General features: G+C 45.2%; 1 protein-coding gene across 3 annotated transcripts in view; it reads right to left on the bottom strand.

Annotated features, from left to right (window-relative positions):
* Positions 1 to 25,720, bottom strand: part of LOC310747836 (acid-sensing ion channel 2) — a 381,589-nt gene that overhangs the window by 53,007 nt on the left and 302,862 nt on the right. For all 3 annotated transcript variants that reach the window (XR_014541020.1, XM_083583117.1, XM_083583118.1), the window contains exon 3: positions 9,726 to 9,876. Coding sequence is in view for 2 of the 3 variants with exons in the window: in XM_083583117.1 (XP_083439243.1) it covers positions 9,726 to 9,876 (151 nt within the window). In the remaining variant the exon portion in view is untranslated. The remainder of the gene's footprint in view (positions 1 to 9,725; positions 9,877 to 25,720) is intronic.

The following is a 25,720-nucleotide window of genomic DNA, read 5'->3' on the forward strand; positions in this document are numbered from 1 at the left end:
TAGCCCTCACTCTGAGTCCTCTGACAGGACAAAGGCAGGGTGATTCTAGATACTCTCTGAATGTGTCCCTTCTACATCCAGTTATGCAATATGTGGTCAAACGGTTCCCCAGCTACTGTATTTATTTATCTGAAAAGCAGCATCAGAGGCTGCAGTCAAGAACAGAGGAGTGATACTTGGGAGGGTGCTTAAACCTTTTTCTTCACCCTGCTTATCTGCTCAGATTGCCCTCCCCAAACTGCTTTGCTCTCAGGAGAAAAATAACACAGGAGCTGTATATTTTACCCTCTCAGAGAAAAGCAGCTTGGGGGAGGTTGCTTGCAAGTGGACAAGCAGCAGGTAGGGAAAAGGGTTAAGCAGTTTCACTCCCAGTGCTCTCCAACTCATAAATGTGGCTTTCCAAGACTGCTTAGTTGTTGCTTAAATAAAAACTCCTATATGAAACAAAACCCTACCATCCACTTCCAACATACCATCTAGTTTACCCACATTTAAAAAATGTACATGGTTAGCGGGATCTGTCCAAGGTTCTGATCTGGAGCATGGCAAATCTGGGGGATGATGATAGGTTAGTCGTTCTCAGTGGTGCGCTGGCCAGGGTATACCAAATATATTGTGAGCTATGGACTCTAAAGTATCTACCCACAGATCTGCCCCCCACCCCACCCTCTGCATCTCTGCACTGTTTGATGGGAAAGCAGAATGCAAATTTAATAAATGCATAACTAAATAGCAGTGAACCATACAATCAGCTCCAGGACACTGCATCTGACATGCAGCAAAGTTATCAGCAGAGAAAGCACATCCAGTTCAGTAACATCCAGAGCAGCAGTTCCCAAACTTATTTTTCCTCATGGACCACTTGAAAATTGCTGAGGGTCTAGGCAGACCACAGAATAATTTTCTTCTGCCTATTGTAGCAACTGTAATGCACTGTGCTAAGTGCTCTATGGTTTTTAATTATAGTTTTAATGCTTCTTTTATTTCTTATATATTGTATTCTATTGTATTACAGTTTGAATCCCATAGAAATAAAACTGCAATACAATAAAATACAATGTAAGAAATAAAAGAAGCAATAAAACTACAACTAAAAATTTATATGAATATTCAGCACAATGGATGTGTCATCTCCTATCTTCAAGCACAACTCTACAGGCATGCTGTAGTCCACATGAATGAAGCTTGTGGGCAATAGGTGGTATGCAGACAACAGTCTGGGAACCCTAGTTCTAGAGATATTAAGAAGGTAGGTGAGGATGTACTAAAACTATTTAGGTTTCTAAGGCTGGGCAAGAATTAAACATCAAGTTTTGGTTGCAAAAAACCCGTTAGTATAAATCTGTGTTCTTTGAACCTGGGTCCCCAGATGTTGTTGGTTGGACTACAGTGCTCATCTTCCCCAGCCAGCTTTATCAATGATCAGGGATGATGGGAATTGTAGTGCAATGAAATCTGGTGCCCTCATGTTGAAGATCACTGGTATAAATTGTATCATCATTCCAAGGCAGAGACAAGCCTTTTCTGGAAAGTGTGGGCACGAGTTCAAGTCCTCTGAGGATGAAATACTGCCACTTTAAATGCATGTTGCAACAGAGATGTTGACCTGCCTTAAGCCTTGAACAGTTTTTTCTACTTAGACAGGTAAGCAGGCATCTAGGCAATACTGCAGTGGCAGGTGGGCTTTAACTTTGCATTCCCTGTCAGCAACTAGTATGGCAATTTTGAATCAGTGCCTCAGTACCCACAAACTGAAGTGGCCTGCCTGCAAATCCTGTTGCCACAAATGCCAACTTATTCATACCTCTTTTGCCACTAGGTTTGAAATGCTGTAGAGGAGAGACAGGGAACGTCTCTAAGCATGATGGATTTGGCCCATGACCTTACATGTTAAGCTTATCCATTCATGCTGGGGTTTCCCAGGAAGGCCACAAATTCAAGTGGCTGCTGCCACCCATCTCTTCCTTCCTTCTTTTTTAAAAAGAAAACTTCTCTACGAAACCACAGAAGAATTTCCCAACAGCTTGCCTTTCTGCTAGGTATGCTGAAGGAAGTTCCACTGCTCTCCAGAAAATGTTGTGGTGTCCCAAAGACAACGTACCCATAATTAAAACTGAGTGCCACAGCCTGTGGCCTGTGTGGCAGTATGTGCGGGAGTATTCAGCCTGGAAACCCGGTGCTCCAAAATGCTTCTGACACTCGCACTCAGTCGAGCAGAGCAGGCAGCAAAATGGAATCAATGCATGGAAACGCAACGGGCAGGAAAGAAAACAACATTGAAAAATCAAACAGCCCAGGGGAGTTTTCATGCAGAACCCTTTTCTGCTGGGTTTGGCTGCCTCTGGTGAATCGCTAGCTGGCGCATCAAGTAGCACCTTTCAATTAGGGATGTGCAGGGAAGGGAAAGAGTGGGAAAGTGAGAGAGAGAGAGAAGAAAGAAATCTTTCAAGTCTGGCATCGTGATGCTGCAAATTCCACTTTCAGGCTTAATAATAGGAGCACAGAAATGTGAGCCGCAGGAGGTAAATGAGCCTCTCCGTTTAGCACTGATATCACCTGGCCATACCTTTCCTCTATCTATGAAGCCACTTTTTTTACTGCAAGTCGTTCTCTCTAGGCTTGAGTTCTCAGCAAAGGCATTTCTGAACCACCTTGTTGCCTGACTCTGCCCTGACCCCACCCCAGCTACTCTTTTGCCAGCCCCTGATCTGCCCTATGTATGCTGATGGTGCTAAGTAAGTGCTCTGGCTACCATCCAGCAAATCCTATTGCAGCATGATTTCTCCAAAACTTCCCTCATCCCGTTAACACTGTGCAGCTATAACGTACACAGAAAGGTAGGGAAATCATGGCTGCTTGGCAGCCATTAGCTAAGCAGCTGCGATGTCACAGAATGTTTGCAAACATTCCAAATGCAGACGGGAGTTCTGGAAGCCTTCTTTTAAAATATTAAGGTTGCACTCTTAAGTGAACACCACAACTCATAACCTGTGCATAGTGATGACGTAGGAGAGAGCTACTATCTAATTTGGTAGGAGTCCAGTCAGATGCAAAATATTCCCATCACCAGAAATGAAATAAACTCTCCACTCCATTTGAGTTCCACTGCTTCTTCCTAGGACCCATGAGAGTGATACAGAGCTGCATTTTTTTTAAAAAAAAATTATTTAGATAACCTTTTCTTGCCCTGGAATAAGGAAGGATCCCTACTGCTCCCAAGGGAAGCGGAGGGATCCTGAGGCCGCAAGAGAAGATTGGTGGGAGAAAGAGTGCCAAGCCAAAGCATGACTCAGTGGAAAGAGGGATCGGCTAAAGGGCAAAACAGCTTTGGTAATGGCTGCATTTGTTCAAGTACACAGGAGAGGCCGCCCCTTGAAGCTGGAACAAATCATTTTCACCGTAATACAATCAAGACAGCTGAAACCCAACTGACCTTTGCAGAACCCTTTGTTCCTAGAGAGATGGCTTTCAGAAGAGGATTAGACAAATTCGTAGAAGAGAGGTCTATCAGTGACCACTACCTGTCATAGCTAAAATAGGCTTCTGTGTTTAGCAGAAGGCACCTCAGAATACCAGATTGTAGGCGCAAAGTGTAACAAAAAGGGAAAGACTCAGGAGAGCCTGCTTACGCCCCTTCCTTGCAAACCTGTCTTGCAGAGTAGGCCAATTTTGCTTCCCAAGTATATAGTAGAGTTGCCACCACTTCCTATCGCCCTTCCCGCCCCCTCCAGGCATGAAGAATTTGGAGGAGGCTCAAAGCAGTTGCTTTCCAAGGGGCTCTGAGTCAGTCCACCCTGCACTTCTTGGGCCAAACTTCTCCTTTCTGGGATATGTAGGGCTAGCTTCCAGCTGTTTGTCTTACCCTGGAGATCAAAACAGATTCCTCATTTCCCTGTCAGACCTATCCAGTCTCTCATGTAGAACAGAACTAGGCACTGGTCTTTCACAACCCTGATCCTAAACTCCAGCAGTATGAAGCCAAATTGATCTAGACAAGCGGGGATTGCAAGAACCCTGAGGGTAGCAAACATACACACTCCAGACCCCAATGGCCAAGATTTTTTGAAAAAACTTCCTTTAGAATAGAATCATAGTTAGAAGGGACCCTGAGGATCATCTAGTCCAACCCCCTGCAATGAAGGAATATGCAGCTGTCCCATAAGGGATTCACACTTGCAACCTTGGCATTATCAGCACCATGCAATAGAAGGAAAGAAAGAAGGCAATGAAGAAGGAGAAGACTGAAATCCATTGGAGTTCTGCGGATCCTTGTCTACACTAATAACTTTTTGGCATCCACCTGTCTCTGGAGATACCTGACAGAACATGGGATGTTTTGCACACAAAACATGTGCTCTAACGCTGAGTTATGGTTCTTTCCCTGCTGATCACCGTCTCCTCTGTGATTTGTAATCCCCTTTTAAAAGCTATCTAAGCCAGGTACCATTACCACATCATCCAGAACCAGCAGGGAATTCTTTAAGTCAATTATAAACTGGGTCTGTCTTGAACCTACCGATGATCAGTTTCATTGGGTGACTGACCCCAGGTCTTATGAAAGTGGGAAGAAACAATCCCCTCTGTCCACTTTCTCCAAACTGCACACACTTTCATAAAACCCTGCTGCGAGTTTTCCTTATGCTGTGCTTGTGAGCAACGAGAGGCATGCAACTGGCTAACACTGGACTTGACAGATTTAAAAGCAAGTCTCTGAAAGGTCTTCAGTTTGCGGGGAGCCTTGGATAAACCCTTTGCTCAGGGTTGTTTAGTGGGTGGTTCCCTATGGGAGGTTGCCTGCTCTTGATGGGGACTCCTCTGCTCAGCGCCTGAGGGCCCCAGTCCTGCCACTCATCACCTGGCCCAGGGCGGGGCCTGATGGGCTCTATAAAGGACTGCTGCCCCCGCTGCTGCTGCTGCTGGGCAGAGAGGGCTCCGTTTTGTTTAGTTTTTGTTTTTTGTTTAAATTGCTGTTATTTTTTACCTATGTCATTTTAAACTGTGATATTAATGCTGTATTCTTAGTTTTAGATTTATGTAGAAATTGTTTCCCATTTGGTTGTATATTTTTTGATGTGGTTTATTTATTGTTTATGACTTTTGTAATTATGTAAATCTTGTCATGCTGTAAAACGCCTTGAGCATTGTTTTTTTAACTGTGGAAAGGCGGCATACAAATAAAAACTGATGATGATGATGATGATGATGATGATGATGATGATGATGGGGCTATACTCTCTATGAATGAGTGGGTACACAGCTTGGGGGTACTTCTGGCTCCTTTACTGAGGCTCAGTTGGCCTTGGTGCCACAGAGTGCCTTCCTTCAGCCAGCTTTGGCTGGTGGCCCAACTGCACCTCTATCTGGACAGGGATAGTCTAACTTTTATCACCTATGCTCTAGTAACCTCTATCTTAGATTGCTGCAACATGTTATATGTAGGGCTGCATCTGAAGACAGTTCTGAAACTTCAGCTGGTGCGGAATTCAGCAGCCACATTGCTCACCAGGGCAAAATGGTTTAAGCATATTACACCAATCCTGGCCCGACTGCACTGGCTGCCAATTAGATTCAGGAACCATTTTGATTCTCAGCTATCACCCCTAAGTCTCCACCGCTGTGGGGTGCTTGCCTCACAACTCAGTGTTCTGCAACCCTGGGCCCTTAGACTTTGTTAGACAACAAGAGACCATTGGCTATGCTGGCTCAGGATGGTCACAGTTGCAATCCAACACCTGGGCAGCCAAGGTTGAAGAAGACTGGAAGTAGAGTGTGCATTGGAGGATCATTGGTTGGATACGTGTGGGGGCCACATGATGAGGGACAGCCAATGGGGTGCCCTCCAGATGTTGTTGGACTCCAGCTCCTATAATGCCTGACCATTGGCCCATGGTAGCTGGGTCTGATAAGAGTTCAACAACATCTGGGGGACAGCTTACTACCCCTGCCTTAAGTTTAAGTAAGGGAGGGGGTGTGCCCACCTGTTCCTCTCCTGCATCGAAGGGCCATCAGCAGGGAAGTCTTGAACCAGCCCGAAGTGACTCATTTCTGTGGTTGCTGGGCTATTGACAGAAGAGGGGGAACATCCCTGACCTTTTCTCTTTGGGAAAACACAGCTAATTGCCTGTGTTTCTCCATTCATTAGGAAAAGGTCCAAGACGCAATGAGATGAGAAAACATTTGCATGCTCTCCTCTGGGTGACATCTCTTCTTGTCCTCAGTGAAGGTCAAGGGCAACCAGGGTTGGCTTGGAGACAAGCTTTCAAGCTAACACATTCCTCCCCCTCCTCCCCCCAGGGTTTATTTATCCTTCTGGCTGCTGGCACTTTTAAGGATGTTATTCATCCAGTAGGACTTTTTATGTTCCCAGAAACATAAATCAGGAACCTTGTCACTTTTTTACGGCCACGACTAAATATTGCTACCTGGTAATGCAGCCTCTTAACAGCATTTAGAAGAGAGCCACGTCCTTCCTTTTGTAAGGGCTGTTGGCGCCTTGGCTGAGGTTGTTTTATGGAGGAGTTTAATAGAGGAGCCCAACATGAAGTCCTACTTAGAAAAGAGGGAGCTGCCACAGAGATTTACAAGCGAAAGGGCTAGCTTCTACTGGCAGGGAGAGGTGGAGGACTCCACTCAGTTTACGCAGCGGAGGAGGGTTGTGGCAAAGCTATGTGTCTCATATCCACACTAACATACACACACTATCACTATACACACACTAAAAATGCTGCATAAAGAAAACAGGGATTCTCTGTAATGGATTAATTATGGAAATTTAGCATCTGTGAACCACTTATCGTTGCAAGTTTTGGTCAAGCAAATTGAGGCCCTTGGCTTTCCTCAACTTTCTAGCAATCTCTATATCCTTGCTCATTACACATTACCTTCCTTGAACACCTGAGATGTGTTCCCAGCACAGTTCTGTAGGAAAACAACATAGACACATCCATGCCTGTTTTGAAGAATGCCTGGAAAGCCGCAACACTTGTTATACAAAGTCCCCCTTGAACACTGATCTTTTGCAATGATACTTGATACCTGCAGTTATATATACACTTCTTTGATTAGAGGGTTGAATATCATCTTGATCTCCCCATGTCTGGTTTTAAGAGGAGGTGGAGAGATGCAAAATACACTGCAATACAATACCTGAAGCCAAATCAACTAGCCTTTGCGTTACTTTTTTTTCTAATTTTGCCTGTCATGGGAGGAAGTATCGGCCTCATAAGGCAACAAAGGGATGCTCCAAACACTGGAAACAGCATCAGTTGCACTTCTGAGATTTCAGCAGACATTGCTTACACACTTCTTAGCGTATCTGTGCAACCACAGGACTAGAAACTTATGTGTCTTTTTAAGGAAACAGAGAGCCTTGGGAAACATAATTCTGCCCAATTTGATATATTTGTTGAGGGGGAGATTCACTATGTCAGGGAGGCAAGTAACCCTTTACAGCAGGAAGGTCATATTTCCTTGAGGGCAACCTTCCAGAGGTGGGTTAGGCAAAGCAGGTGGAGCAACAGATAGGACTGTTACCTTTGCATAGTAGGCTGCATTCCAGATGAGCTAAAGTCAAGAGATTTCTACAAACACACATATTTCTAAAGCAGTCCTTAGCATTCTTTATCAACAACCCATAAAGCGGACAAATATTATTCTCTCCATTCTGCAGACAGAGGTGGAACATGGGCTGCGACTGAGAAAACAGCCCTAAGGTGGGTTAATGGCAGAGGTAAGATTTCAACTGGGATGTTCAAGCCACAAGGGGCTAGCAAACAGTGAGGTTTTTTTGTCACCCCGAAGCCCCAGTAATTTCACTTTTATTCTTTTTTAAACAAAAAAGGGGCTGTATCTAACTAGGTTCTAATCATGCCTAACTGTTGGTAGATATGTCCATTAATTTCAATGAGTTTACACCAGGGAGGTCCTGATAGGGAACATCTTAGTGCTGCCAGTCGCAGTTGGGCTCACTGTCAGCACCAGTCAGCAAGCCCTGCTTGCAAAACAGGAATTGGGAGCTCACCTGAAGCTACCCATTGTTTCTCTGGAGCCACACCCTTACCTATTCCACAAATGACATCACATATGACATCAGGTGTGCGGCAGGTGGTTGTGGTTGAGAGAAAATGGCCTCATGGGTCAAATTGGGAGCCATGCCATGCCTGATTAGGCATGGAGGTCAGAGGCTCCCTTCCCCTGAACTACAATTCCCATCGGCCCCAGCCAGCATAGCCAATGCTTAGGGATAACAGGAGTTATAGCCCAAACGCAGAGGTCATGAGGCTGGGGAGGCCTGTTGTCACTTATGCTTTAGGGAGAGTTTAAATCTGAATCCTTGACCCCTGCTTTCTATCTATGGTCAACTATAAAAATGTTTTTTGCGGGTAGGTGAGAAAGGCCTTAGTTTTTAGATACCAGCCTCTGCCTGAGTGGATTTCATACCAAAAATCCACTTCAGTATTTTTATGTTAATATTTGGACATCCTCGACTCCTTTTTATCTTGTGCGCCAAGAGCCAAATTAAGTGTTGCTATGGCAACCAATATAGCTGATCCTCATTATTAGTGTGTGTGTGTGTGTGTGTGTGTGTGTGTGTGTGTGTGTGTTTGGATAGTACCCAACAGGCTCGGCCTGTTTCAAAGCTTTGATATGCTGTTCAGAAGTGGGGCGGGCGGGCTGCCCTGAGATATAGATTTGCCTCAGCTGTGGCAATTCTGGCCCTTTAACCTGGCAGGATTCTTTTGCTAAGCCGTGTTCGGAGAATGCTCTCAGGAGAGTTGCATGCTGGGACTGAGTGCTGGGAAAAGTTCATCGCCTCAACCTTAAAGAGTGCCTGGAGCTGCGGGAAGCGAGGAGGGCCTTCCTCAACAGCAAGCTGCTCAGGCTGAGGAAGGGATGCCGATCTTGGAGAGCCAGAAGCAGGCACTCACATGGGATTCGTCCTCTGCGAACACCTGACTCCCAGGATCAGTCTCCTCCAAGTTGCAGATCTCTCCTCCAACCCAGGTGCCAAGGCAGGGGTAACCAACACAGAGCCTTCTAGATGTTTCTAGACTACAACTCTCATCACCCTTGACCACTGGCCATGCTGGCTGAGGCTGATGGGAAATGGAGTCCGACAGCACCTGGAGATCAGCACATTGGCTTTTCCCGGTGTAAGGAATAGGGGATTGGTGCATGAGCTGCAGAGCTCCTGGTGTGAATCCCATTGTCAAATCTTGGTTTGAGCAGCAAAGCCTGCTCTAAAGCAACAAAGGACATGGGAGGGGGCAACCAAGGGAGTTGAACAGCGGCTTAGAAATAAGTGTCTGACAGCCTTGGGACGAATTTGGCAATGAAAGTCTGCTGAATGTGCTTTGGATCTGATAAAAAGGCTACCGGCAGGAAGTTAATACAGCAGGGTATGCAGAGGCCCAATAATAAAGCCACGAAATTTGATCTTCGTACTGATACAGATGAAGATGTTCCGGAGCTGTCAGACAAGGCCAAGGAACCTGTCATGGCTAGGGGCAGTTCTTTAAGGCTGAAAGGGCACAAAATTGACATGCCTAATTGATGAAGATGGGGACTCAGACCAGTATGTAGATAAAATCCTATTTCTGATCTTGGTGAGCCACATGTGGAGACTTTCCGCAACTGAAGAGTGTGGTAACGTGCTATAAATGAATAAATGGGTAGATGAAGAACCTGGCAATCAGACAGGCAAACACAATGAGTCTTCTCCTTACCTGTTTCTCCCCATATTGGCAAGTACTCATCCTGCTGAATGTCCAGCATTATCTCCAGGCCATTGCCTGTCCCACCCTTGAATGTGGTCAACAGAGGATGCCCATCTTCTCCTGAGTTAAACATGTAGCACTTCCCATATTTCGTAAACACCTAAGAAAACACAGAGAGGAAGAAAGATATTCAATGACACTGTTGGTGGCCTATAGGTCCCAAAAAACCTGATTCTACAAAGAACTGCCTCAGCAATTGGTTTGCAGGGGAGGCACCTGTATAGCTCCCTTCCAACTCTACAATTACAGTGGTACCTTGGTTTTCGAACAGCTTGGCTTCCGAACAAATCGGCTCCCAAACACCGCAAACCCAGAAGTGGGTGCTCCAGTTTGCAAATGTTTTTTGGAAGCTGAATGTCCAACGTGGCTTCCACAGCTTCTGACTGAATGCAGAAAGCTCCTGCAGCCAATCGGAAGCCACGCCTTGGTTTCCGAACGGTTCTGGGAGTCAAACGGACTCCCAGAACGGATTTAGCTTGACAACCAAGGTACCACTGTATATGAAAACTGGCTTTAGCCTTGAACAGGAGCACTCTGTGGGTGTGGGTGTGTTACACACAACAACATTTTATCGAAAGTCCCATTTGTGGAGCTTTTACATTCAAGACAGTTTTGCTACACAGTACAGGCATATCTCTGTATTTTTCCATCGCTGCTTACTTTTACCTTCTCCCAAATGTACCACCTCTTAAGCATTTCTAAAATCCACACCTTCCGCTGGGGCTTCCGCATGTTATTTTCTTTTGTGGAAGGCACTTGACTGAGGTAAACTAATTACTCATGTGTTTCCTCAGCACCATTGATTTGACAGATCCCTTGTGTTTCTGGCGAATCTGTGAACACCTCGGTTATTTCATGAGAAACATCTTTCAAAGTTTGGGGAGTTAGGCAGTGCTATTTTCCTAGAAAAATAAGTGCCGGAATTCACCATAAATGGTGCCTACCTAAGAGGTTCCAGAACTGAGTTCCAGGTGGAAAAAAGCCCTGGGGTTAGGGCTTCTAAAGGAGAGACAAAAAGCAGCAGCAGCAGCAACCAGATCTCTCTACATGGAGGTGCCACTCATACTTGAGTAAAAGGGAGTCTGTCACATAGCACCCTAAAAGACCTCTGGAAGCAGATAAATCCATCAAAGGAGGAGATATATGATGTGGCAGCTGCTGCAAGGGGGGGCTGAGCTGCTGTAGATACTCTCAGGTCTTTGACCCTGACCCTGCTTCCATCTCAAAAAGGACACACCAGAAACGTGGGAAGCGTCTCAAGCCTGGACGTCACATTTCCACCAGGCTATTGTTTACCTCCCAACAAACAAAACAGCGGCTTATGCTCCTGGACTCCAGAAGCATTCTCCATATCAACACATACGTAACTCTTAATATCCTTTTCAATTGCTGCCTCACCACGCTGTGGAGAAGAGAGTCTGGGGAAGAAGGGAAAGATTTCACAGCACAAAGGGTTGGGTCCTCCTTAAGGAGGCTGTTTGCAATTTCCCTCAGCCACTGAGACAAAAAAGGCTGTTTAACAAGTCTCTTGGCTTCTCTGGATCCGCACCCCAACCAAGCCAAGCCAGAAAGATCCTTTTTGCACATTTTACGTAGCAATTGAGCCCTGCTGCAGCTGAAGCGTTGTTTCCTGCAGTAAATGCATAAAGCGTGAAGGGTAGACTTGTGCCTGAACACTTGGGGAGGGGGGGGAGAGAGATGCGCTGCAGAGCCCCAATTGGCCATGGCTCTTCGGCGCGTGTCCACTATGCGTTTAGCAACGCATGCCTGCCCTTCACGCACAAGTTGCACAAGTTTCCCTTGCAGATTTTTCTCTCAATCTGTTTCTTGTCTGTCAGGGCCATGTGTGTTTTTTGAGATTAAAAAGGAACACCTTCAAAGACCAAAATCCTGCACCAAATATGTTGGATTTTGCCAGCCTGCACTTAGTATGCAAATCAGGTACATTGGCATATTTTTCTTTCTTGGTTTGAAAACATGATTCTACGGTCCTTCACCGTAAACGTAATTTATTCTGCTTCACCTAGTGACTAGGTGGGACTGTTAGGATTCTTGCTCCGTGCTTGCAGTCATGGGATTGTTGTCTATCACATGACAGTGTATGTTTTCATTCCAAATAGTGGGAAGTGACAGAGACAGGGTGTTTGGTATTACTGTGTTTCCGTGGTGTAGGACTATTGTCCTTTGTTCTTTCTGTTTGCTGTCCGATGAGAAAGAGGAAGGAGCTAAGTCAGAATGCTCCGAGTGTATTATATGTAAATAAACATAGTTTAGCCAAAATGCTGTGCTACTGAGTTCTGTTACACAAACTGCTAACACTCCACAGGATCCTAAGTGTGCTAATGCCACTTGGTATCAGTCGCTGGGATGCTTTGGCTGGAGAAAGCTTTAGAAGCTCCCGACCGACCAGGAGGGAGAGAACCTGCCAGTCAGGCATGTGTCCCTACCAGGGTCCTACACTTGAGTAGGACGAGCCTAACATGGACAAGGAGTTGTGGGGGGTAGGCACTGAAACTTTATCCCTTGGCCACTGAAATCTTGTTCAGCTTTAATGAGAGTATGGGTTTGGAATTGCACACATACCTTCAAGCACACACACACACACACACACACACACACACACACACGTGCTTGAAAGCTGCTTAAATAAATAATGGCAGACAGAGAAAAGCTGAGATTCTCAAGAAGTCATATTTTATGGTTCCCTCATATAAATCAGTCACAATGTTTTTCTATATATTGCAGAAGATTCTGAGGTCACATACTGGGTTTTAGTCTCTGTTGGGTCCCTGCTGGTCAGGCCTGTTGAACCTAAATGCTGCATTCCACAAACGGACAAGAAGCCAGAACATACCCAACACCCCTGTCCCTCCCACCCCGTGGATGGACAAATGTGGAATTTGTCCCCCTATGAGGGGAATAGGGGTCGTTAAACAACTCTCAGCACCCTTAACAAATGATATTTCCCAGGATACTTTGAGGGGAAGCCATTACTGTTTAAAGTGGTATCATAGCACTTTACAAGTTTGGTGGAGGTGGAGCCTGTTTTTGTATTATGAGACCACTTGTCAACATTTGCCCAATCCACATTTGTCTCCTATTCCCTTCATAGAGCTACAGTTACTTGAGTGGCTTAATTATCCATCCCTCTTCCCAGGGAACTCTGAGAAGTGAAGCTCTGTGAGGGGGATATGGGCTTAAGGACATCTTTTGTCACGGTCTTTGCTCAAAGACAATAAGGGGATTGAAGATGGCAATTACAAGCATCAGCACTGGATGCTGTGGTGGCACTGAGGATGCTTCCCTCTCTGAAGCGAAAGTGTTACCACAACTCCAGGCTGAGATCTTGAGAAAAAAGCCCACCCCTGGTTTTCCTAACATAGGTTTAGTCTTCATTCTAGGCAATTAGCACTTTGGGGAAACATCCACGACTACAGCGATTTGTTTAATTTACAACCCCATGCATGTCTTAACTGTTCAGAGCCTGACCGCTAGAATTTCTTCAACTGCTGCCTGAATATTAGCTCCGTATTTCTTTTTAAATACCCACTCAAGCAATGCTAAATTGTGCTGATGGTAGGAGAGGTGATTTAGCACACCTCTAAAGGGCCCTCTATAGCAATCAGCAGTCAAACAAAGCCTTCTGCTGATTTGCTGTTGTGGAAAGCGGCCCCTTGTTTTCCCAGACATCCCAAGTAGGTGAATGCAAGGCTCCTTGCTTTCCAGACATCCCTACAGACTGGATGGGGTGGAGGATGGAGGCTCAACCACTTCTGTTCAGGAACAACCTCACTCATTCTTTCTTTTCTATTCCCTCTCCATTCAGGGAAGAGGAAGTGCAAACATGCCCTGAAAGCACACATCCAGACCAAAAACTCCCTCTGAAAAAGTGGGTATGTAATTTGAAGGCACTTCTGGATTCTTTGCTGTCACTTGAGGCTCTGGTGGCCTCGGTGGCACAGAGTGCCTTCCATCAGCTTTGGCTGGTGTCCCAGCTGCACCCCTATCTGGACAGGGATAGCCTAACGTCTGTCATCTGTGCTCTGGTAACATCTAGGTTAGATTACTGTAATGTGTTATATGTAGGGCTGTCTCTGAAGACGGTTCAGAAACTGCAGTTGGTGCAGAATTTGGTGACCAGGTTGCTCACCAGGGCACGATGGTTTGAGCATGTTACACGAATCCTGGCTTGACTGCACTGGCTGCTGATTAGTTTCCAGGCCTAATTCAAAGCATTGGTTTTGACTTATAAAGCCTTAAATGGCTCGGGACTACAGTACCTCAAGAACCACCTCTCCCCATATGAACCAACTCAGATCCTGCAATTATCATCTGAGGCCTTTCTTTGTGTGCCTCTTCCACAAGATGTCCAGAGGATGGCAATACAAGAACGGGCCTTTTCTGTGGTGGCTTCCTGTTTATGAATGCTCTCCCCAAGAAGGCTCACCTGGCTCCTTTATTATATATCTTTAGATACCAGGCTTTGGCTGATTAGACATTGTATGTTAGGTAACATTGTATGTTAGGTAACCAGAGCTTTGGCTGATTAAACATTGTATGGCATTTTAACTGTATTTGTGGGAGGCAGGTGATTGGTTTGTTCTTGTTCTTGTTTGTCTATGTATTTTGTGTTTTCTTGTTTTGTACTGCCCTGTGATCTTCAAATGAAGGCCAGCATACTTACTTACTTACTACATAAGATAAGATAGATAAGATAAAATAAGATAAGACGTCCCCTCCCTTCAAATCCAGATGTTTGGCCGGTGATTATGATTACTCAGAGAGGAAGAAAATGCACTCTGAATTATTTTTTATTTATTAAAATTTATATGACTCTTGTCTTTTGGGTAAAAAAGCCCCCTTTCTCTCTTCGCCACAAATGGCTAGGCAGAAGGTGGAACATGGCAACAGACTGGTGCCCCCAGCTATTCAAGAAGCAGTCGGGGGGGGGCTGTTTCCTTCTGCTCCAGAAAACCACTGGAGAGCTGGCAGAAAATGGCCCTTCTGGCAGTGGAACAGGCTCTGTTACCCCTCATGAAAGAGTCTGTATTTTACAGCCACTTGTCTGGAGTGCTGGACTAGGTTTCAGGCAAAACAATCTTAATGGCAGCCCACGCCTCTCTTTGCCTCAGGCACTGTCTGAGGCCTTGATGAGCTCTTACTTAAACAAAGCTCGCTTCGTAGGCAACAGCATCCTTTCCGACAAAACCCAAAAAGGATCTATAATTGATTCAGACGCAACATCCCATAGTTCCTTGACAAGTCCCCCCAAGGGCCGGTTCAATCACACACACACACACACACACACACACACACCCTGTAAACACACCCCCTTCCACAACTTTATGGGCTCTGCTGCTCTCCACATCTCTGACCTCATCATGTCTGTCATGTTCTGGAGATTAAACCTGCCATTTTGAATCCTTGATAATATTGGGCTTGGCAGACATCCCACCTAGCTAGGTCAAAGATAAATACAAACCCAAGCACCGCACTGTGGGGAAATTGACAACTGCGCTTCCTAGAAAAGTCTGTTTTGTGGGGTGGGGGAAAAGACTTTATTACTCCACATCAGCACTTTCTAGCTTTTATGACTGTCAAAGCCAGCCAGTGTACAAGGGCACTGAACAAGGAATAGGGTTGCATAAAACCCCTAAACAACTCTCTTCTAGGAAATTAAACTGGATATATTGAACTGTGGCAAAACAGGTCGGTCACGCGTCCTAAACCACTTGTACCCAGAAGACCATGTTAGTTTTGTTCTCATAAAAGTTCTCTTTCACAAGCCCAGTGCTAGTACAGTGCATTGGCCACTATTTAAGGTGCTACTTTTAATCCGCAAAGCCATAACTTTTATGACACAAAGTAAGAGCTAAAACACATTGGGGACACAAAGATTACCCTAACCGAGGTTTGCTGGAAGAAACCTGAACACTATACTGCAGCTAGAATGCTACTGCATGATGCTGTCGAGCGAAGTGATAACCGTTTGCAGGTTTATACAGAACTAAGAGCCAGAGATGTTTCTTCAATGACTTCTGGTGGCTGGTGACTACTGGCTACTATATTTATTCCACCTAAGAACGTAAGAACAGTTCTGCGTATGGAAAGCCCACAAGTAGGACTCCAGCCTTATCCCCTCCTGTGGTTTCCAGCAGCTGTTATTCAGAAGCATACTGCCTCCGACTGTGGAGGCAGAGTATAGCATTCATTGCTAGTATCTCAAGAGTCTCCTCCAGCACCATAATTCAAAAGCATCAGTTCTTCGGCGATCAGACCATAAAGAAGGCTGATTGCCGAAGAATTGATGCTTTTGAATTATGGTGCTGGAGGAGACTCTTGAGAGTCCCATGGACTGCAAAAAGATCCCTTCTTAAGGAAATCAGCCCTGAGTGCTCACTGGAGGGACAGATCCTGAAGCTGAGGCTCAAAAACTTTGGCCACCTCATGAGAAGAGAAGACTCCCTGGAAAAGACCCTGATGTTGGGAAAGATTGAGGGCACAAGGAGAAGGGGACGACAGAGAACGAGATGGCTGGACAGTGTTCTCGAAGCTACCAGCATGAGTTTGACCAAATATAAATATCTGGGTGTTACATTTCAGGCTACATCTAGTTGGCTAGCCCACTTTAAGGCTGTAACCATCCTAACACGAAGAGCAACTGGTGTACTGCTTAGTTTCTTCCATACCCGGGGAGGACAATTGGTGATCCCGGCATTAAGAGCTTTTGTTGGGAAAGCTATTCCCCAGATGTTATATGGGATAGAACTCTGGGGGTGGAACCAGAGGCTGTTGGAACGGCTTGAAATTTTGCAAAATTATTACCTCAAGAGGATTCTAGGCCTTCCTCAAGGAACACCAGCAGCTTTCTTGAGGGTGGAAGTTGGATTACCCTCTGTGTCTGCCAGGGCCCACTTAAGATTCCTACGATTTTACATCAACCTTGCAAACACTTCAAACACCTTATTGGCCAAACAAGCCTTTGTATCTCTTCAAAAGAACATCAGTTGGCGTCAAAACCTATCTGAGATCCTGGTTAGATACACCCTACCGGAGTTTAATATTCTCAAACTGTGGAGCCTGGACAAAGTTCGGGAAGGGATCCTGGAGAGAGACGCTCTGTTAGATATCACAAAAATACAGAACCCAGGGTCCTCCCACTGGTTTCCCCGACTGAAAACAGTCAAAACCTGCGCCAATTATTTGGCGAATATCACCAACCCCACCCTTCGGAGAGCTTTCACCATGGCCCGTTTTCAAACCATTCCTACGGCCTATTTGTCAGGCAGATATGCAAAAATCCCAGTAGAGCAGCGTATATGTCCTTGTCATATGAGAACCAAAGAGGATCTCACACATTACATGTTGTATTGTCCCATCTATTCGGCCTTCAGGGATGCGATGTTACAAACTATTCCCAAATCAATAGCCAACCCTGAGGACCAAGTAAAGTTTTTACTGGTGGACGCTGATCCACGGATTTCTCACGTGGTAGCGGTCTTTGTGGTGAAGGCTATGAAAACTAGGGTATGGTTCCTGGAGGAAATGGTGAGGTTCCTCCCATTGCTCTCCTAACCTGTTGCTGTATCTTCTTTCCTGAATGGCGAGGTTTTTTTGGGTAGTTTCCTTGCTGGGACAGCATGGCATGAATTTTAGCTTATTTTTATAATTTTATTGTTTATCTTTTAATAATGTTTTATGGTATTTTGTGTAAAGGCATGGACCTCACAAATCTAATAATAAACTTTGACTTTGACTTTGACCAAACTGCGGGAGGCAGTGGAAGACAGGAGTGCCTGGCGTGCTCTGGTCCATGGGGTTACGAAGAGTCGGACACAACTAAACGATTAAGCAACAACAAATTGATAGCCTTATCCTCCATTAAGTTTGTCTAATCCTCTTTTAAAGCTATCAAAGTTTGTGGCCATCACTGTCAATTCCACAGTTTAACCAAGCACTATGTAAAGAAGTACTTTCTTCTGTCTGTCCTCAATCTTCCACCACCCAACCTCATTGAATGCCCACAAGTTCCAGCGCTATGAGAGAGGGAAAACAACTATTCTCTATCCACTTTCTCCATGCCATGCACGGTTTCATAACACTTCTATCATGTACCTCTCACTCACCTTTTCTCTAAACTAAAAAGCCCCAAATACTGCAACCTTTCTTCACAGGGGAATTTATTCACTCCCTTCATCAGTTTGGTTGCCATTTTTTGAACCTTTTCCCAACTCTACAATATCCTTTCTGAGGTGAGGCAACCAGAATGGTACACAGTATTCAAGGGCGCCATCTGCTAGGGGCTGAGCCCTTTCGTCCCCCCATACTTTCGAGGAGGGTGCCACTCCTCCCCCCAAAAAGTCCAAAGCCTTCCTGAAGAGGCCAAGCATGGAGCCGAGTGTGGCATGGCTTCAATCTCCTCCTCCTGCCATGGAGGAGGCTGGAAGCAGCTCCAGGCTGATGGTGACAGAAGCAGCAGGAAAACATGCAACCATTGAAGCTGTGCTGCTGTTGCTGCGCTTCTGCTGAGCTCAGCTCTGCCTCTGACATCCTGATGTCACATGTACCACGTTGTGACATCACACATGTGATATCATGTGCCGCGTGCCACCAGCCCCCCCCTTCTTATTTGGAAGCTGGCATGTGTGACTGTTTTCCAAATGCAGTTGCACAATAGATATGTATAATGGCGTTATGGTATCGGCAGAAAACGCAAGGTGAACTGACAGCACCACCATCTCCAGCTTCTGCTGCTAATGCTGATTTGCACAGTGTCCCTCCTTCTCACATCAGAAGGATTTAAGGACAGACTATACAGTATACAAAGTGGGAGATTTCTATATATGCCCATTCTGGGGCAGAATAATAAAACTTACAAGTATATTGGGAACATAGGTGCACTTTGGAAGAAGAGTCATGAAAGGCATGTTTAATTAAGTGGTTTCGTTTTGTTGCTTGCTTGCTTGCTTGCATGCATGCCCTCCTTTGTTTCCTAAAAGGATTTATGATCTTTGGGAAATTAGATTATGAGTCCTTTGGGGATAGTAAGGACAAGTCCTTGATGACATTATAGCATCCTGCCCTGAACTAGAGAAGAAGGTAGGCTGCAAGTATAATAAATATACAAGGAGATGTTTAATAGCTGCTCAGATCTTTAGACAGAGACCTGGACTACCTCACATCTGAGGAATAGGAGGATGCTCAGAAATCTATGCCACCAATCTATTATTTCCAGGCATGAGTGATGCTGTGTTAGGTCTCTGGCTTGACATTTTTGCAGGCTCTTCCTCACAGCAGAGAAGGGAATTGGATCCCTCCTGAGAGAAGATCTGAGCAGGAGGCAGTGCCTGTAACCTATTTGCTAATTGGGGAACCCAGGCCTGGGTCATGGTGCCATTCTGAGCAAGCTACACTTAATCTAACAAGGTGACCTTCTATGGGACTATCGTTTTCTGCCTTCACAAAATGTCAGAGGTCAGAGTGACGGACATTTGCTTAAGGGTTTCTTACAGCAGCCTCTGCTGATCCTCTGCTTTGAGGCTCTTTGCAAACCTGATTGATGGCAAAGACCTTCAAGGGAAAGAGGTTTAACATTTTAAAGAGCAGTTTTATAAACGGATTCAATTATACATGGCCCAGCGTGTGGATGAAAGCAAAGCATGCCCACCACGCAGGTCACAGTTTTAATCCAGAAATGTGAGATGGGGAGGGTTCACCCTGCTTTTCATAAGTTCAAAGATGTCTTGGTTTTGATGAAAACATGGAAGCTATCCAAGAACCAGAGATGGGCTATTGAGAGATCATCCAACCCATGGCCACCACTGATGGCCAGGAAGATTCTGAAGACTTAAAATCAAGTGGATTTCTAAGGGCTGGCTCATACACAACACACACACACACACGTATATACATCAAATGAGTACTGTTCATATAATGACTGGCAGCTGAATGGGTGAACTGATCCCATTTGAAAAAACACTGTGTGTTGAAGTGATGTGAAAAGTTATCTGTGTCATTATTCCTGCAATACTGTATTTACACATACATAAAAGTTAGCAGGTTATATCGTTTCCATCTAGTTGATATGTGTTCATGTGTGAAACAGCCCCAAGACAGGACTTTGTAAGCCTGTTTCTTCTCCTCTCTGTTTGGCACAGCTGCTTTGCTAGGTTCTTCCAACACTCGTGTTAGGATCACGGCTACATACCGTGCACTACAAAGTAAAAGAATCAAGGTACAACATTAAAGGCAGTTCAAGCTTGCCCCAAGAAATGCTGAATTTCCTACAACCTGTGTATGTTAAACTGCCAGAAAATGTAGTTATCAGCACCAATAACTGGGAAGATTTGAGATATTATAGTCAAATGAGGACAAATGTGCATTTTGCAAGGAAATATGAAAGTAAGATTTTTTCTTTCTTTCTGAGAAAGTAATTTCAGTTCTAAAGGAAACCGAAGGGGGGTGGGTTAAGGATTTTCAGGAACAACACAATCTTGCTTTTAAGAAGCTTTAACTAGCAACAGAAGCAACTGGGAAGTCACAGAGAAAACACCTAGTGAGGTACGTAGGGTAAAAATTCAACTCTGTCATGATGCTTAAAGAATCTAATTGGGAAGCCATTTTCTTACCTATCTATAGAATTCTAGCAGCTACCTTGCTGAGATTCAGACCAAAGTTTGGGACATCAATAGGTATCAGCAACTCTCCCAATTTTGGTTTCTTAATTTTCCATGCTTTCCATTTCTCCACATTTCCACATCCGTTTGTGAATTATTTTAACAAGCAAGTCTTCTTGAAGATTCAGCAGCATCTCAGTGCTGATTTCTACACACATGCATGTATTTCTGCAAAATATACACATTTTTGCAAAGCAATTTCCCTGTTTTTAATGCATTTTTGTATGCTATTTTCAGTAATATATCCATTTTTTATCCACACTTTACCCAAGTATATGCACTTTTGTACAAGTTCCTTGACAGGAGAACTGAATTGCATATTTTTTATCGAAAGTGCAAATTAGGTAGGGTCGCCTATAAATGTGAAGTGAATGAAATTCCTCCCCCATCCCAAGATATAAGCAATCATAACAGACGGACTCTGCTTGATTTGAAAAGTCCACTAAGAAAGGGTTTTCTCATTTACATGTAGTTCACATCATCCCAGATTATGAGGCCAAACAGCAATAATTTGAAATGGTACTATATAAATAAATCCAATTTCTAAGTTATGATTTCTATCAGAGCCAAAAAAGAAGTACTCTTGGGAGCAGATTAAGGTGGGGAAAATTACACCCAACCTGCTTTATTCAGTCAGTTAAAAGTCAGAATGAAAGATGACTGACTTGACAAAGCTTCCAAAAGTCACAGGAGGCAACTGCTTGGAGTGTTCTGTTTCATAACCTCAAGCTGCCAGTGACCAGCTCGCGTGCTCCTGCAATGTGCCAAGCTATTAGCCCCACGCGACAAGCGGCTGCTTGCAGTTCAGCATTCTCAATTGGCACCTTCCAAAGCCCAGCTGCCAGCGTTCTCCAAGCTGCCACACAGACGACCGTCACACCAAAGGTGATGACGATACCAGACTGTCATCCTTGGAGCTTGGACTTGGTTAGAATTCGACATTTGGGGGCCCAGATCTGAACACCGAGAAGTGCTTTCTACAGCCAAGGCATTGCAAAATGGTAAATCGCCCAAATCCAAAATGTAGATTTTCATAGCCTAAGTCAGTGGTTTTCAACCAGTGTGCTGTGGCACCCTGGGGTGCCTTGAAAGATTATCAGGGGTGCCGTGGGCAGTACTGGCCTATGTCGTTCTTTCCTTCCATCCCTCCTCTGATGCTCTCTTGGAAATGGACAGACAAGTCCCAGGCCAATGCGGGGCAGTGTTAGAGACCAGCAGTGGCAACAGCAGCTGCCCCAAGGGCTCCCAAGGAGAGGGGAGAGGAGAGGAGGCTGAATGAACCCTTCACATGGGACGTCGTTTGAGAACGGGTGAAAGGCTGCCAGCTCTGTGGGCAAGGGGTGATGTATCTAGGCTCCTGAGCCCCACAAGGGTGCCACAGAAAAAAATGTAGTTGGTCAAGGGAGCTGTGGACTCAAAAAAGGTTGAAAACCTTTGGCCTAAGTTTACATCAATTTCCCTCAAATGTTTCAAAATCTGTGGTTGGCACATGACCTCCGATTATCTTTTGATTCTAATCGGCTTCTTTGGCAACCAATCATCTTATCAGGGTAGGCGCTCAGCAACAAACTTTCTTCTGCTAACCCCCTGAATGTGATGGGTGTTGAGAGCTGAGAACACTGCCCTGAATAGCAAACACCTTGAGATTAATCCTTTAAAATGGAGATCAAGTCCATTCTCTTTTTTCAGTGAGCTATTTTCTATGCAAATGAAGTTCCAAGGATCCTGAGCTTGTTCTGTAATTAGTGTCAAGTTAATTAAAAAAGAAAGCCTTTAACAGGTGTTCATTTCACATTTGGTGAAGGGACGTTGAAGCCTGCCCATCACTGCTGCCTGTCTCCAGTACAGATTTGGAAGTGAAAAATGTGGGATGAATTATTACTAGAGCAGTCAAGTACAACATTTTCCTGTTGCCTAGAATGGACACACAGGGGAATGTGGCTTCAAACAGGGACGACTTCCTGTCCTACCTGCTCTGGAGCTTCCTCCCCCTGTGTGTGACCAGGTAGATGGGCATGACCCTAGCTGACCAGATAAAAGGACTGACCATGCAACCATCTCTTTCTTAAAAATTATAACTAAAATTGGTCCTCCAAGAGATAAGCAGCTCAGTCCTGTGGCTGGCTTGGGGTGTCCTGCTAACCTGGACAGAACGAAGGAGCAGTGGGGAAAGGTCAGTCTCACACAAACCAAAAGTGAATTCCAGAAACCCAGGCAATACAGCAAAGGATTCTGGGACACTCTCAGCATGCGCAGGATGCTTGGTGAGGGCAAAAGCAAAGGGTCACCATGAATTTGCATGCTTCTTTTAACCAGAAACCAGACTGAATGTTGCTGCCCTAGATAGCTGCTTAGTTTGCAAGTATGATTCTGTGAGCCCTGTCAAAAGTCTGGAGCAGGACACCCTTTACCTATAGAAAAAAAATATATCTTTGACACTGGCCTACCAAGACTCTTATTTCTTTATCACTATACAAAAACAGTGCCAGGTGCCAGGAACTGCTGTACAAAATACCATGGGAGTCGGTGACAAAATGGCTGCCATGTGGGCATAGCAAGATTCAAAATGGCTGCCATCCAGGTGTGGCATAACACAAAATGGCTGCCCTATCAAAAAAAGAGCAGGAAAAAGGGCAAGATCATGAAAAGGGGTGGAAATTCCCACCCCTCTCCATGAATGAGAAAAAAGACACAGACATAAGTCATCACTGTGCTCACTTCACACAGAGAAAGTATTTGTACCTCTACTCTGTTCAGAACAGAAGAAAGAATGCGTGCCTAATTCTGGCATTCAATGAAATGTGGGCAAGTCTGAGGTGGGGACTTCTTTAATGCAGAAGAAGCCAAGTCATTGCAAACAGGAACCAAGCAGGAAGAGCAAACAGTCTCTTGTGCATTGTGGATTGTAGAGGGGGGACTGGCAGACATGCTGGAGCTCAAGGGCTTCAAGTTGGCAGCGCTGTGCAGTCCTTGACCTGAGGAGCTTACAATCCACATTTCCACAGTGAGGGAGACAATAGGCAAATGGGAGGGATGGGAGGAAAGAAAGAGACGAGAGCAACTGTCTGAACAGCAACAAGGACACTGACTTTTATATACTTTGCTTTCATCCCCAACAAAATAAAACCTAAGGGGTTTAGTCAAAGGCACCAAAGAAGAGAGGAGTTTAGAGGACAGGCTTTAAAAGAAAGAGGGCGGGCGGGAGGAAGAGGTGGTGGTGGTCATGGAAAGCGTTGGCAGGTAAGGGCAAAAGGGTAAGAGTAAGACAAGCCCACAGTAAGCTTTGATGGGAGAGACAAAGAGGAGTTTCTGCTGGATTCTTCCCACACAGTGCTCCTCCCCCCCCCCCCCAGGAAAAATAGGTGCCGGAACTCACCATGAAGTTGTTACAGTAAGTTGCAGGGTGACTTGGGGCAGCCCTGAACAGATGCCAGTTTGACAACAGCCGAATTCACCGCCCACAGAGGTGCTAAAAACTACAGCAAAATTGTGAGATCTTCTGCGCTGTGCAAGAGCTCAGGTGAAAACTTCCTGAAAATGGATGCAATATTTCCCTAAATCGGTGCTGCTGCTGGCAGATGGGGGGGGGTGCCTGCAGGACTGAAGCACGGGAGTTTCTGTAGCCTCACCCTGCCTAATGGCCCAGCCCCAAATTCACACACCCAGGTATGTATCATTCTGCCTTTATCCTCACAGCAACCCTGTGAGGTAGTCGAGGCTGGCAGGTGGTAACTTGCCCAAAGTCCCTGTGAGCTGCATGAGACTGTCACTCTGGCCTTTCTGTGTTAGGCCCAGGGCTTTTTCTCAGCCAGAAATCACCGAAACTCAGTTCCGGCACCTCTCTGGTGGGCGCCATTACCATTCTAAGAGAACGAGGGAGACATTCATGGTGAGTTCCATCACCATTTTTTCTACAAAAATAGCACCAGTTAGGTCTAACTCTCTCCCTACTGCCACAGCTCAAGCCTTTTGTATCTCCTATAACCCATTCCCTCCCACTCTCCCAGCAGAGGGGAAGAGGTTTCGGTTAAAGAGTTTGTATGACTGCCTTGATAAAGCGCACCTTGATAAATTGGCACTCTAGGCTGCAAGCAGGAAAATGAAATTCAGCAAAGACAAATGTAAAGTATTACATGCTGGAAAAAGCAGACCAAATATATAAATAGGAAACTGGGGGATAGGACGGATAGGACAGCAAGGAACTGGCTAGGCTCCAGAATAAGTGAGGAGGATTCAAAGGCTTAGGATTACTCACAAGTTCAGTGTGAGAATCTTGCATTGTAATGCTGCTATGAAAAATACTGTTGGGGTTTTGAGGGACAGGGAAGGGAGAAGCTTGGTCGTATGAAAGCTGCCTGTCATACCATGTGGCCCATCCAGCCCAGCATGATCTTCTACTCTGCCTGACAGTGGCTCTCCCAAGTTCCCACACAGAAGCCCTTCCCAGCCAAGCTACTTGAGATCATTTTTAATTGGAAATGCCAAGAATGAAACCTGGGACCTTCTGCATGCACTAAGACAGGGGTCAGCAAACTTTTTCAACAGGGGGCCGGTGTACTGTCCCTCAGACCTTGTGGAGGGCCGGACTGTATTTTGGGGGGGAAATGAACGAATTCCAATGCCCCACAAATAACCCAGTGATGCATTTTAAATAAAAGGACACATTCTACTCATGTTAAAACACGCTGATTCCAGGACCATCCGCGTGCTGGATTTAGAAGGCGATTGGGCCAGATCTGGCACCCGGGCCTTAGTTTGCCTACCCATGCACTAAGCTATGTCCAGCAGGCAGCAGCCTAGGATGCCAGAAGTAAAATCATCATTGATAAACTAGACTAAAAACTTTTAGTCTGTTTCTGGTTCCTTACAAGAAAACTAGTCCAGGTAGCAAAATAGGCAGGTTAGGAATTGTTCGTTCTCCTTCAGATTAGAAAAACTCATAACCATTCACTGGAGTAAAAAAAACAACTGAGAAGCAGCATGCTTAAAGATTCTGCAGCGCATATGAAACTTATGGAACTCATCACCCACAGGATGTCATTACAGGTCCCAGCAGAAGTGGCTTTTTAAAAGAGTAATAGATACATGGAATGCGGGTCTACTAGAAAGCTACAAGCCTTGATAGCGCCTAAAAGCGTCATCTCTATTTCCGCAGATTTTTGCCCCAGCAGGTGCTGGCAGATAACAACAGAGAACAGATATTACCATCATGCACCATTCTCTTCTATGAATTTTCCTTTCCCATCTGGCTGGCCGCTGTCAAACCTG

Source organism: Podarcis filfolensis, assembly GCF_964270895.1.
Source record: "Podarcis filfolensis genome assembly, chromosome: 13".
Taxonomy (NCBI): Eukaryota; Metazoa; Chordata; class Lepidosauria; order Squamata; family Lacertidae; genus Podarcis; species Podarcis filfolensis.